General features: G+C 47.0%; 1 protein-coding gene across 5 annotated transcripts in view; it reads right to left on the bottom strand.

Moving 5' to 3' along the window:
* LOC143995854 (NACHT, LRR and PYD domains-containing protein 3-like) overlaps nt 1-14,175 on the bottom strand; it is a 180,914-nt gene extending 166,739 nt beyond the window's left edge. For 2 of the 5 annotated variants that reach the window (XM_077490581.1, XM_077490583.1), the window contains exons 1-2: nt 13,813-14,174; nt 11,057-11,115 (exon numbers count right to left, since the gene is read on the bottom strand). In XM_077490581.1, coding sequence (XP_077346707.1) covers nt 11,057-11,090 — 34 coding nt within the window. In that variant the 5' untranslated portion in view covers nt 11,091-11,115; nt 13,813-14,174. Of the gene's footprint in view, nt 1-11,056; nt 11,116-13,812 lie in introns of all 5 variants that reach the window. The other 3 variants (XM_077490579.1, XM_077490580.1, XM_077490582.1) reach the window with 2 other exon arrangements.
* Between the last annotated feature and the right edge of the window lie 388 nt (nt 14,176-14,563).

The following is a 14,563-nucleotide window of genomic DNA, read 5'->3' as shown; positions in this document are numbered from 1 at the left end:
CATCTGTGTGCTATTCCGCTGGACTTTTGAAACTAACGGACTTTCCCGCACACGGAGAAAAGTCTGTTCATTTTGAACGCGGCTCCAGGTAGCCAGGACTAGCGAAGGAAGTCAATATTGCTGCCTTTGGTGGCAAGATTGAAACGTCGCTGGCCCCGTCACCTGGTATGGACTTAAAGGGGAAGCCCTACGCCGTAAAAACGGTGTGGGGGTCCCCCCCAAGGTCCATATAAGACGCTTATCCGAGCACGCTACCCGGCCCGTTAGGAAAGGGGGTGGGGACGAGCGACCGCCGCCCCTCCTGTGCCCTCAACATGGGGGGGTGCTTTGGGGAAGGGGGGCCCTGCGGACCCCCCACCCCAAAGCACCTTGTCCCCATGTTGATGAGGACAAGGGCCTCTTCCCGACAACCCTAGCCATTGGTTGTCGGGGTCTGCGGACTGGGGGTCTTATCGGAATCCGGGAGCCCCCTTTAATAAGGGGCCCCAGATACCGGCCCCCCACCCTACGTGAATGAGTATGGGGTACAATGTACCCCTACCCATTCACTTGGTGGAAAAAAATTTAATAAAACACAACACAAGGTTTTAAAATAATTTATTGCACAGCTCTGGGGGTCTTCTCGCCAGACTCCTCCGTTATCTTCTGCTCTTTTGCTAGCTCTTTTACTAGCAGAGTAGCCCGGATTTCTTCTTCGTCGCCGTCCGGGGGTCTTCTTCCGACTTCGGGGGTCTTGTTCCCCTCTTCGGTTCTTCTTGCCGGGCCCCGCTTTCTTCCTATAGCTCTTTTACTAGCGGTGGCACGGTCTTCTGTCGCCGCCGCTTCTTCCCACATCGGGGGTCTTGTCCTCCTCTTCGGTTCTTCTTGCCGGGACTCCGCTCCTTCTTCCAGCTCTATTACTAGTGGTGGCCTGGTCTTCTGTCGTCCTCACCGTCGCCTTCTCTTTTCTTCTTCCTTGAGATGTTGACTTGACGCCGTCTCTGGCCATAATGACAGGGATGCGTTGTGCGGCGACTTATATAGGGACAATGGGCGGGGACACCGGGTGATGTCCCCACCCCTTATGATGTCACAGTCCCAGAGGATGCCGGGTTGCGTGCTCAGATAAGCGTCTTATATGGACCTTGGGGGGACCTGGAGCCGCGTTCAAAATGAACAGACTTTCCTCTGTGTGTGGGCAAGTCCGTTCATTTCAAAAGTACGGCGGACACCCGCCATAGTCCGGTTGTGTGTGGGCAGGTCAGCTCGTTCGGAAAGTCCGGCGGACTTTCCAGTGGTTTGTCCGCCAGACTAAGTCCGCCGGATAGTCTGATCGTGTGTACGAGGCATTAAACTCCGAGACCTCCCATCTCTTTCTCCTGGAGCCGTCTCATACTGGAACCCTCCTGGCCAGACTTCCTGTCTGTCGGGCGGAGCTGTTTCCAAGTCTGTGCACTGACTTCTTTTCATGGGATGTTTACACACCTGTGGGCTGGTTTCATAATTAGTATTCCTGCCAAAATCCGGCATATACCAATTAAATGCACCTGTGACATGGGGTCGTATCTCCACATATCTCCCCCCCCCCGTTTCGCACCGGAGGGAGAAATACAAAACTCTTCTTCCTAAAGGGGCACTCCACCCACCTCTTTTTCCGGGTACACTTCCATGCGGACTTCTTCCTAATTTTTGAGAGCTTACATTTCTTCTCACCTCCCCCAGATGTACTCTACCAAGACTGTAGAAGTCCTACTTTGACATCTGTCTCAACTTTACCCAACACTTTTTGGGTTTCAGGTTCGCTGATACCTGCGTGGTTACCCCTGGCAACCGCTTCATTATTAACAGCACCAATGATTAGCAGATCACCAATTTTGAGATCCCAACTTCGGATACCATCAGTGCTTTTTTCAGTGTTTGTTAGGACCGGTCCTGAGGAGGGACCACACATAGGCGAGTGATTATGCTCCACGGAACTATCACCAAGCTCCACCTCACCTGCTGTCCAACTCTCCATTGGCGCCTGTCCTAACAAATGCCAGTGTCCCAAGCACAACTCATTCCTTACTGCGATAATACCAACTGGTGTACACATTACAGTGCTACCGCAACCAATACTTTCAGCACTTTCTCCCACAGCATCTCCGGGTACCTTAACCTGTACCTCTTGGCCAGTGACAGAAAGAATTACCACTACTGCCGTGTCCGTTCTGGGCCCTTCCTTTTCATGAGGCCTAGCAGGTGAGACAGTATCTGCCCCCTCTACTGACCACTGCTCTGCCGCACCTCGGACCGCACCAGCAAAGATGTCCTCAGTCACTACACCAGGTGAAGAGACCTCTGATATCTCTAACAGTTCCCCTGAGCGACTTCCATACCAAATCAACAACTGGAAGTACACTCACCAGGAATCTGGAGATCCTGTGCCAAAAGGTTAATAAACATTGGTCCCATCAATTCCAATGGGCAAGCTTTTCCAACACTGCCTGTACCACCTGGCTCCACCCATTTGTACTACGCCACAACACCTGGTCTGACCATGATGGAGACACCCAAGTGTACAGGGAGTGTGTTTTTGCCAACTCCAGCAAAGTTTCCATTATTTCTATACATTTCATGTCTAAAGTTTTGACCTCTTTAGGGACCTTTCCCTCCTCGGAGACATGGAGGGGCTCATCCACTGTAGTCTGAGAGGTTGAGACCTTGGAAGAGACCTCCACCTCCTTGGAGGTATCCACCATCACTGTCTGTTGCTCCCCTGGAGCACGATCAGCCACATGTCTCCTCTTCCCCTCCAACTCAACAATGAGCCTTCGCAGGTCAACAATAGTCACACTGTCATCTTGACACATGCTATTACTTAGTTGCTGGGCTGTGGACAACCCATCGCTTGCTAGGACAGTGTCTGAGGAGGGACCACACGCAGGGAAGCAGTTACTCTTTATGGGACCTTCCCACAGTTTCACATTTCACATCGCCCCCTCTTGTCCAACACTCAGAGACTGTTCTTGCACAACACTTTTTTTTCCACACCAGTTTTCATCATTTCTGTTACCGCTGGTATTTCTGATACCTCTGCCTTGTCTAACAGCGCTTCAGAGTGCTTGTCTTACACAATCTTTGTATGAAGCAATCCAGCACACTGTGAGACAACTTTCCACATCAATACAAAACATTGCATTAAAACGATTCAAGCATTTGTGATTACTGCACAGTACAGCCTGCAATATCCAGCTCCAATCAGCCATACCCCGTGGGACCAGTTCTGCAAACACAGGAGAGGGCGGCAGGATATATACTGGCTGTACACTCCATGATGCTAACATTTCATTAAGAATGTCTGTCACAAAATACATATTTTCTCTTTTTCATTGTGGACACTGTGCGTTTACACTCGCTGGGACCTTCAGTCATGAGAGGATTAGTCTCTGCAAAAACCTGTGCATCTTGGCCTATAGGCTGTTCTGCAGTCACCTCTCCTGACACAACAGTCATAGCGTCTACTACTCTTTTAGCTGCAAAAGCTTCTTCCAGCATTGCTATTAGTCTCTTGGCCAAATCATCCCAGTAGGTATTGCTCTGTTGGACTAAATCGTCCCAATGAGACCTAAACAGACCAAGAAGCTCAACAGCATCTGAAACACTGCTCTTGTCAGTTTTACACTACTCAACATTAAACACATCACTTTGTCTTACCCTGCATTGTGGCAACACATTTTCAACCACACCATGTTGCTGTAACCCACCCTCATCAGCATGAGCAGATAGAGTTTCATTGCAGACCTCAAACTTTTTAACTTGAACACTTGCCTCTCCACTGAACAGAGCACTGCAGCAAGGCAAGTCCTTTTTAGCACAAACAGGGGATCTCCGATTTGGGGGTCACTTCCTCTCCCATGTGCACAGTCACATAATCAGTCTTTCTCACCCAGTCTGCAGACTTGGAATCACAGGCATTGCTACGGGCAACCGCTCTCCTCTTGAACTTCCAGTCAGCCTGTTGCTTTCTCCTGCTGTATTTCCCCATGTGGTTACCGGGTGAAATTAAAGACTCTCGGGCTCCCCAGCCCTCTTTTTGGGAAGAGTGAGCCACCTCTTCATAGGAGCCCCACCATCCAGATGACACTTCACTGGTTGCTATGGGAGAATTCCTTCCCCCCTCTCCCTGCAGAGCTTCTCCAGTAACTTTAACAATCCTCTTGAGCCCACCAGCCTGGACTCTCATCAGGATCATTCCACCATCGGCCATAGGGCTCACGCCTGACCTTGCCTTTGTTGCTACGGGCAACAACATGCATCTTTGCAGCAACAGATGCAGAGTTCCTTAAAAAAAAAAATTTGCGTACTGGTCTCCTTACAGCTGAGACAAAGCACCCATCACTTTGCTTCACACAGCAACAGCAATACACACAGTCTGACACTCACGGTTTTCGGCATATGAGCATCTGGACCAGCACCATCCGTGCCCAACGCCAATTTCTCCACCAATTGTGATGATCTGGGGTAATTAGGTCCAAGTGCTGCATACAATTTTCCAGAAACGTGCCACTCCAGACTTGCGTTTTTTAGGGCATGGCAGCCCACTTTTATTTAAAGGAAACGAAAAAGTTCAAACAAATAGTAATCTTCCCTCGCAGGGGGTTCCACCATCACTGTATAAGCAAACGATAACTTCCTAGCTTACTCACTGTCAGCTTTGTGCTACTTTACTCACAGACTACACCTGCCTGCTTCAGACATCCACACAGACTGTCACCTGCAGTCTTAGACTCCTGGAGCAGTCTCCTACTGCAACCCTCCTGGCCAGACTTCCTGTCTGCCGGGCAGAGCTGTCTCCAAGTCTGTGCAATCAGGCATATACTGCTTATATGCACCTGTGACATGGGGTCGCATCTCCCCACTACAAATATGTCACTATGCGCAATCTCTGGTAGCGAATCTCCAATTTTCCCCCTTAACCGAGTTTGAAAAAATATGTCTAGAGGGTCCCTCTCCTAGAGGTTTGATATTGCGCACTTAAACTCCTATGGATGGGTCACCTACCGGGCCACAACATGCTTATATGAATAAGTGGGAGCAGAACCTGGGTATAGATATACCTCTGAGCACATGGTGGCTCATATGGTCACAGGCGGCTAGGAGTTTCATTTGCACACTTTATAAAGAGAATCAATACAAGATTCTTCTTCACTGGTATCATATTCCTGATCTGCTCCACGCCATATATCCCTCAGCTGATTTCCGGTGCTGGCGATGCTGTAAGGCCAGAGGGACGCTATATCATATCTATTGGACCTGCCCTCTACTCATCTACTGGCAGACAGTACACTCCCTGCTTCAATCCATCTTTGAGACTGGGGTGCCCCTCGACCCGAAAATCTTTCTCCTGGGCCTTCCACCTGCCTCCTTCTCTAAACTCTCAAAAAGGCTCTTGGCCTTGACTTCAGCAGGATGTCTGGTGGCCCTGAGGTGGAAAAAGGAAGGAGCCCCCCCCTCACTATTCGAGCTGCACTCCAGGATCAGAGATGTTTAATGAGGCCGTCAAATACTCCATTCTTTTAACAACACTCTTGATAAACGTACCGTATATACTCGAGTATAGGTTGATCCGAATATAAGCCGAGGCCCCTAATTTACCACAAAAAAAATGGGAAAACTTATTGACTCGTGTATAAGCCGAGGGTGAGACATGCCTGTCCGTCCCTGTGTGTCCGTCCGTCCCTGTGTGTCCGTCCATCCCTGTGTGTCCGTCCATCCCTGTGTGTCCGTCCATCCCTGTGTGTGCAGCCTTGTGTGTCCAGCCTACCTGTGTCCCGAGCCTGTGTGCTTCTGCACATACGGCGGCCATGCCAGGATCGCCGCTCTTCTCGTCTGACAGACGGCGTCGGCGGCCATTCCACTGTTCAAAAGCCGCGCCTCCGTCTGTGATAGGCGGAACACTCAATTTCCCAGCAGTCTGTGTTCCGCCTATCATGGACATCCTCTCATCCTCGTCCGTAGTATGAGGATGAGCGGATGTCCGTGATAGGCGGACCACTGACTGCTGGGAAATTGAGTGTTCCGCCTATCACAGACAGGGAGGCGCGGCTTTTGAATAGTTGAATGGCCGCCGTCTGTCTGCTCGACACGCTGATCGGGTAGACAGACAGGGGTGACTCGAGTATAAGCCGAGGGGGGCACTTTCAGCCTCAAAAAAGAGGCTGAAAATCTCGGCTTATACTCGAGTATATACGGTAATCAAATATGGGAACCCTGGGTCAGGTTGGAGATCCCTATGGCCTAACGCTCCGTAGGTCCTGGTTTTGCGAAGACCATCCAGGGATGATGCTTCCCTGGTGGCACGGGGCTCTAGGGGTAGGTGGCTGCCCTCTCTTCTTCTCATTTCTCCACTACGCTCTACCCCTTTTCTTTTCCATTTCACCCTCTCTTCTACACTTTCCCTCTCCTGTATCTGTTCGTGCATTTTTGTACAGGCGTAATTTAGTTGTGTTACTGAACTAACATGTCAACTCTTCAATCTCCTGAAAGTCGGAAGATGTTCTTATCTACACCGAACTTTGTCACCGACCAACATATCTGTTGAATTTGAACCAGAAATACTTGTTTTACAGCAAAATGTACTGCCCTGTACCTTGTGTTGGAATTTCTTTTTTCTTGGAAAATCAATAAAAAATGTTAGTTCTCAGAAAATCACTGCTACTGAAAAAAATAAACATTTTTTTTGCTAAATATCCCCCAGGGCAGTATCCAGACCCCCCATACCCCTTTTATGCCCAATTACATGCAAATAAGCCTTCAAAAATGGGAAGGATTGAGAGTTTAAGAGCTCTGTCAAAAAAAAAAAAAAAAGAAGAAGATGGACTTTGTCATGAGGCAGTAATTATAAAAAAATATTGCTTTATTAGAAAATAGACTAAAATAACATATAACGAACAACATCACCCTATTACTTGGCAAGGTCAGCAGATACCCAATAGAACAGACATAGAGGTGTGGATCCTTTCATTGAGGTAAATGAAAAGTGCATGATGAATACAAAAATGGTGTGTATATCTATCAAAAGGTAAGGTCCATGAACTCCTCCATGCTTGCTTGTCAACGCGTTTCACAATTTAATGACATCCTCAGGACATACTGGGTAGGTGCTGATAGGCCTTGAAACCAGGTATTAGGTGACACCACACAAGACACAGTGCAAATCAAAATCAATCCTGCCAAGGATCAGCTTCCGGGTACTGAAGGCATTCAACTTGCGTATGTGAAACCTGGATCGAAGAGGGGGGGTGGGGATCCAGCCTCAAATATGACCAGAATCACTGATAATTCTATTGGGAGTGAAATGGTGTAGATCCGTTAGAACACAATGCAGAAGGAAAGGGGGGCACAAATTCAGCCACTAGAGTTCAGGTGTAGATATCAAGAATAGTACACACCCCTCAAAAGTACAGCTTTTTTTCATGTACACGCCAAATAGGATTATCACTCATCTGAAATAGGGAAGCCTTACAACAATATACCAAGTATCCCTCCTTTGGGGGCTTACTAGTAGAGCCAGACCCAAAACTCTAAATAAGGTAGAGGCACCTCAAGGGGCTGGATGATACTGGTGTACCCTGTTTGGGTTAGAACATTTCCCCTGTTCGGGAGTTTTGGAGCGAACCAAACAGGGGGGTGTTCTGTCAATCTCTAGTTACAAGGGTACTTTGGCTCTGTACCCTGAAGGACACAGTGATCACTTGACACGCATAGTGGTAAAAGCAGGGGGACATTTTAAAATGCCACAAGTGGTTAAGACATGAACAGTGTAAAATATGTAATTCTCTAAATAGTGTTTAACAAAAAATACATTAACTTTTTTTACTCACTAAGTGAGGAAGGGGAGAAGGAAGAGCCAAATGAGGAAGGGGAGATGGAAAGGTTAAAGGAGGAAGAGGTGAATCAGGAAGGGAAAACATGAGACAGGAGAGGAGAAAAAGGTGGAGGAAGAAGAGGAGCAAAAGGTGATGGAGGAAGGGGAGAAGCAAAAGGTGATGGAGGAAGGGGAGGAGCAAAAGGTGATGGAGGAAGGGGAGGAGCAAAAGGTGATGGAGGAAGGGGAGGAGGTAAAAGTGACGGAGGAAGGGGAGAGGAAAAGGTGAAGGAGGAAGGGGGGAGGAAGAGTGAAATGGGGAGGAAGGAAAGTGATGAAGGGGAGGAGGAAAAGGTGACAGAGGAAGAAAAGGTGAAGGAGGAAGAGGCGAATGAGGAAGGGAAAAGGTGAGGCAGGGGAGGAGGAAAGTGAGGAAGGGGAGGAGGAAAAGGTAAATGAGGAAAAGGTGATGGATGAAAAGGTGACAGGAAAGGAAGGGATGAGAAGAAGGAAAAGATGGAGGGGGACAGGGAGAAGGAAAAGATGGAGGGGGACAGGGAGAAGGAAAAGATGGAGGGGGACAGGGAGAAGGAAAAGATGGAGGGGGACAGGGAGAAGGAAAAGGTGAATGAGGAAGGAGAGAAGCAAAAAGGTGAATGAGGAATGGGAGAAAAAGTAAGTGAAGAAGGGGAGGAGGAAAGGGTGAAGAAGGAAGGGGAGGAGAAAGCAGAGAGGGAGTAGACTGTGGAGAGGGAAGAAGAGAGGTAGTAGACGGTGGAGGAGGGGAGAACAAGTAGACTGAGGAAAAGATGGAGGAGAGGAGCAGCCTTTGCAGCATAGCCAACATTGAATTCCAGTATGTTGGGGGTGCCACAGATGAAATGGTTGTCAGGAAACTGATGTTGGCTGCATTTCTGCCACGCAACCCCTTCTGGCCTGACATAGGACCTACTGGTAGCCAGGGTACTAAATGATGAACTGCTGCAATACCGGGTTGAGGACAAGCAATGTACATGTGTGATTTTTTTCCAGGTGAAGTGCCATTGTCAAACTTGCCCATGCCTGGCTGAAGATGGGGTGGGGTCAGCAGATCCGACCCAGTGTGGTTCCTGTCCTCCAGGCATACAAGCTGCAACAAGTATGGCAGCATTTAGCCTAGAATGCTCTGGGGAATGGCCATACCTTTTGGAACTGCCTGCAGGGCTTTGGATTTGGACCAACCTTTATTAAATGGGTGCAAATACTATACCAATCGCCAAAAGAGTGTTTGTAAATGGGTGGCTATCTGACCAATTTCCCCTAGAAAGAGGTACTAGACTGGAGTATCCTCTATCTCTGCTTTTGTATGCTCTGGCAGGTTGGAAAAGGGACATAAATAACACCCTCCCCTATAAAAAAATGGATTTATAGGCATAGAGGATGCACACAAAAATATCTAAAAGTATGGAAAAGGTGGCTGGGAGATGGAGACACATGCACATAGCAAATGACAGGTACCATACTGAAACTCTGAAACACCGCAAGGGTAACCTGGGACAAAGGGATAAAGATAGCCCCAGAACGGGAAGGGAGGGACCTTGGATATGCTGATAAGATATCACTAAAAGTTGGGTTATTGTATGTGGATATTTGTGATCATCAGGCTACAAGACATGTACTAAATGTATTGATGAGATTTTAGTGTTGTACACACCCGTAGATGATTGTACTTGTGTATATGTTTATTTAATAAAATTGGATTTCCCAATGAAAAAAAAAAAAGAATGATGCTCTGGACCTTTGGAAGGGAATACTGGTTCCAAGGAGTTGGAGCATGAGGTCATAAAAAAAAAAAAAAAAAAACACCTGAAGGTATCACCTCCTCAAGTGATGTGCCCATCCTGATTCCTTCCAGCCCCTAGAAGATTGACCCATGTTTGGCTTTCTGAAAAAAACATTGCTGACAGGCAGGTAAGATGCTTTTATTGTAAAAAAGACATGCAGATACACGCTTTCTGAAAGGCATGCATGCCGTAGACACTCCTCAGAAAACTGTCTCCCATCTGTGCAACAGATGATGAAATTTGTGACAGGATTTGCTAGGTTCACTCTAAGCAAAATATTTGTCCTCCAACAACTTCCACATTCCACTGGGAAATGTGTGTCATGTACAGTTGTACCATTTGGTCTCTCCACTCTTAGCCCTTGTCCACACGGTCGGACATTCCGACGGAAAATGTCCGATCGGACCGTGTTGTCGGATAATCAGACCGTGTGTGGGCTCCATCTGACGGACCAAGTTTTCCTGCTTGGCTATAAAACTTTCCGACAACATGATCCGATCGGACCTTGTCCGATCATGTGTAGAGAATTCCGATCAGCAAAGTGCCACGCATGCTCAGATCAAATTCCTACACCAAAGCTATTGGCTACTAGCCTGAACGTAGTCCCGTCGTAACGAAATAACGTCATCACGTTCTGAACGATCGTACATTCCGATAACTTTGTCCGACCATGTGTATGCAACAGTTTCGGACAAAATCCGACGAATTTGGTTGTCGGAATGTCCGACCGTGTGTACAAGGGCAAAAATGAAAATGTATTTTATTTATTAATGGTCTTAAAAAAAAAAAAAAAAAAAGAGGCTTTTGGAGGGGACTGAATGCTAGCATCTTGCTTACTAACTATGGGCCCTGGCATTTGAGGGAGCTACAAGCATTTAGGAAGATGTTCTGGTATATAATGCAAAAGGACATTATTAAAAAGGCCATGATGGTCTCTGCTAGTGTGGGACTCATAGCAGATTCTGATGTCATCAGCATGCCACCTGTCTGGGGCCCCCTGCTATTTTGTGTTTATTGTAAGTATGTCTTTTATTGTGTGAAGGTGTTCTGTGTTTATACTGATAATATGTATTGTGCCTACTGAGCTAGAAGACTGCAAGTCTGACCTGAGTCACTTAGGCTGGTTTCTTGTTCAAATAAACAGTCCCAGCTTTGCAGCCAAATCAGTCCTGCCTAGTTCTTGGTTTTAATATGTGGCTATAATATCTAATATCTATATTAAGACTGGAGGAAGTGGTATATGACTGAAGCACTCAAGCGGAGTGTGACAGGTTCCACACAATATATTACCCTGGGGTGTTGGCGTTTTTATTCACTACAGTGTCTTTGAAATTAAATTACATAAAAAAGAATGTACTCACAAAAGTAGAAAATAAAAGATAGACAAAAATATATTTTTATTTACCATGGGGGGCGTCTGTTTTCTGGTGCCTCTTCATCCTTTCACTTGTGTACAGCAGATACCTAAACACAACGACAACATTATACTCAACTTTTATTTCTTAGCAGATGTACTATAGCTACATAACAACAAAAATGTTTTATAACAATTAAATTCATTATAAATGACCTTGTAGAACAACCCATTCAGATTAAATGGAAATGAAAGACAAAACATTTGTGTATAGATATAAAAAAGGGGGAAAAAAGGCATTTAGAATTTTTTTTTTTTTTTTTATAAGCGATCATACTCCCTCTAGTCTCCGCTGCAAAAGAGCTGGGGGGAATAAACAGCAGCACACTTTTGGGGGAAGCGACAAGTCTGATCATAGTGAACACTGTCCCAAGGAGTGCCGGGACAAGGTCATCCGGTGCCCAGGGTGAAGATGGCAAACTGCGCCCCCTCTATAAAAATACTGAGCAGTATTCCCATCTACACACCTTCCCATATTTGTTTAGAACATCTCTGTATACAGATTAAATCCCCACACAAAGAAATTTAAGTTGACTATCTTGAGCAATGTATAATTTATTCATATATGAGTCTCCTCTAGGGAGTAGGGCATCTCTTGCTAATTGAGGGGCAACTGTTCTTTGCGGACCCATGGACCCCAAATTTTGGAGAATTTTTTTGGGGCAATTGCGGCCTAGGAAAGTTAGTTTATACAGTGGGAGAGAATTATTTAGAAGCTTTTTCCACTGCTGTATTGTTGGGGGGGATAGCCCCTTTCCACTGGAGCAGGATTGCATTCCTAGCATAAAAGGCCGTGTAAAACACGAACAGCTTCTTAGATTGAGGAGCTGGTAAGTTATCCACTATTCCAAGCAGCAATGGGATTGGGTCACACGGTACAGTCAACTTACTAATGGAATTAATCACCTTGACTACCTTCCTCCAAAAGGTCTGTATATGTTGGCAGGACCAAACCACATGGGAGAGCAATCCCTCCTCCGGGGAGCATTTAGAACAGAGCAGGCTACCCTCAGGGTAAATTTTAGCTAGACGTTGTGGTGAGAAGTACGCTCTGTGTAGAAATTTAAGTCTGACAAACCTGCCACGTGTGGATATGGCCACGGGAAGGTACTGCTGCATGCCCTCCCCCAGTTATCAGCTAGCGTGGGTATATAGCTAGAAACTGGGCTCGGTATGCATGGTGGAGCTGTATGTACCTAAAGAACATACGGTTAGGCAGACCTCTCTGGTGCTTCAGTTCATCAAATGACAGCAGGCCAGCAAGGGACACTATATCGGTTAATGTTTTAATTTCGTATCGGGCCCAAAGCACTGGGTCAGGGACCCTCTGAAAGTGCGGTGACCGCGGTTTCCTCATAACGGAGTGTGAGGGGACCAGCTGTTAGGTGGTTTGGTCTTGGTCCGAACAATCTCCCAGACTCTAAGAGTAGTTCTCATCGAGGGGGTTATATCCGGGTTAGATCTGGGCCCGCAGCGCATAACATTTCTCAGCTCTGAGTACGACCCAAGCAACTCCACCTCCAAAGTCGATGTGTGGTTGACCGACTCCTCCGACTGCCACCATCTCAGTGTAACCTGGACTGCCGCCCAGTAGTACCTGAAGAAACACGGCAGTGCAAGGCCTGCCAGCTCTGGGGGCGCTACCATTCCAGACAAATGAGATAATCAGCTGCTCCAGCTTTTTGAAGAAAGCTTGTGGGATATGCACTGGGGTCTGTCTAAAAATATACAAAAACTTGGGAAGCACCGACATTTTAATAAAGGTTAGCCCTTCCAAACAGGGTGAGGGGCAGTGATTTCCAAGCAGCACACCTCTGAGTCAGGAGGGACATTATCAGGGCCAGATTGAGAGGGATGAACTGAGCTAGGTCCCTGTGAATCTCTAATCCCAAGTATCTAAATTGTGTGTAGCGGGGTGTTCGGGGTATAGATGCTTCCTCTGGATGTAACACAAAGATTACCGACTTTCCCCAGTTAACTCGGATACCAGAGTATCTACCAAATGTGTCTATCAGCGACAAGGTTGCCCCCACAGAGTCTGCCGTGTTCCTCAGATACAGCAGAGTGTCTGTGTATAGAGAGATCTTCTCCTGGACTGAACCCATCGGTATACCACTAAATAGGGGGGAGTTGCCCCTGTGGAGATGAAAGGGTGGTGGTGTGCTACACTGGAATGGAAGATCTCAATTCAAGGCGATCAACGAGTGCCTAACACACCTATGGTGTTTCCTAACCCAAGTGCACCTAGCAAATGTCAGGAGAAATGACCTCAGCACAATGCAAACAATCCCTGCTAGATATGGTATCAGGCTTCCCAGCATTTGACAGAATTTGGCACCCCCTGCAGTAGAAGCTCTACTCCATGCAAGTCCTGCAGCAAACACCGGAGGGCGTTACAGTTCACACAGAGCACAGTGTGAAGGGTGGAGGAGATGGGATTCAATGAGGATGTGAAACAGTCAGAGAAGTTCTTCCTCTTTCATTTTGCTGACAAGACAGACGGAACACTCCCGACCACATGCAGGGGGGAGAGAGAGATTATCAGGACCCAGCAAAGGCAGAGACTCGGCAGCTCTCCTTGCTGCTCCAGAGTCGGCACAACTTACAAGTATGTAATATCACCGACCTCACATAGGAAAACAAACTCCAAACTCACACTGCCATCCACCAACAACTAGTCACCCAGCTCTTCTAAACACCGTACTGTATAGAGCAGAGGAAAGGAGAAGAGTCCCAGTGTCACTTACCATGGATGAACCCTCCTCGCACCAGGAGGTCCGGTGTTGTGCCGAGTAGTGATGTCCAGTTCATGAACGAATTGTTCTTTTGAATCGGTTCTTTTTAGTGAACTGATTCGTTTGAAACACTTCACTCTGCACTCAGTACATAGCAGAGCAGGCCGGGTAATATGATCCTAGAGGCCCCCTCCCTGCAACCAATCAGCTGACTCAAAGCACAGCGACACTCAGGAACTGGATAGAAACTTAAAACAAGAGTCAGGAGTTCACAGTACACCGAGTTATAGAATCGTACAAGTTACCGAGTTAAAGAATCATATCAGTTTTTAGAACACAGTACACTGAAAGAACCACGAGTCACCACCAGTAAAACAATACACGAAACCAATGAGGTAGCAGCAGTGATCAGGTGGTACGGACAGCCTGAGGCCCTTTCACACTCGTGTGACTTGTCCTGCAACTTGAGACTGTAAAGTCACATGACAAGTCACACCCCATGATTTTCAACGAGTTCAGTTCATATCTGTGCAATTTCAAAGTAGTTTTTGTACTACTTTTGTCCGACTTTGATGCGACTTGTGGCAGAGACCTCAAGATTACACAGACATTGCTTCAAGTCGTGGCAAAAATCATGGCAAAAGCACTTGACTTTTTAAGTCGCACAAGTGTGAAAATAGCCTTAACGATTGAATTTTACTACCAGGGGTACTTCGCCCATGGTAGTGGTAGTAAAATCTGATCATCATTCCTGCGCATGCGC

Source organism: Lithobates pipiens, unplaced genomic scaffold (assembly GCF_037356315.1).
Source record: "Lithobates pipiens isolate NorthernLeopardFrog02 unplaced genomic scaffold, aLitPip1_a1.2 Scaffold_19, whole genome shotgun sequence".
NCBI classification, from domain to species: Eukaryota; Metazoa; Chordata; class Amphibia; order Anura; family Ranidae; genus Lithobates; species Lithobates pipiens.
The sequence above is the reverse complement of the archived record's forward strand: the minus strand, read 5'-3'. Positions and strand labels throughout refer to the sequence as shown.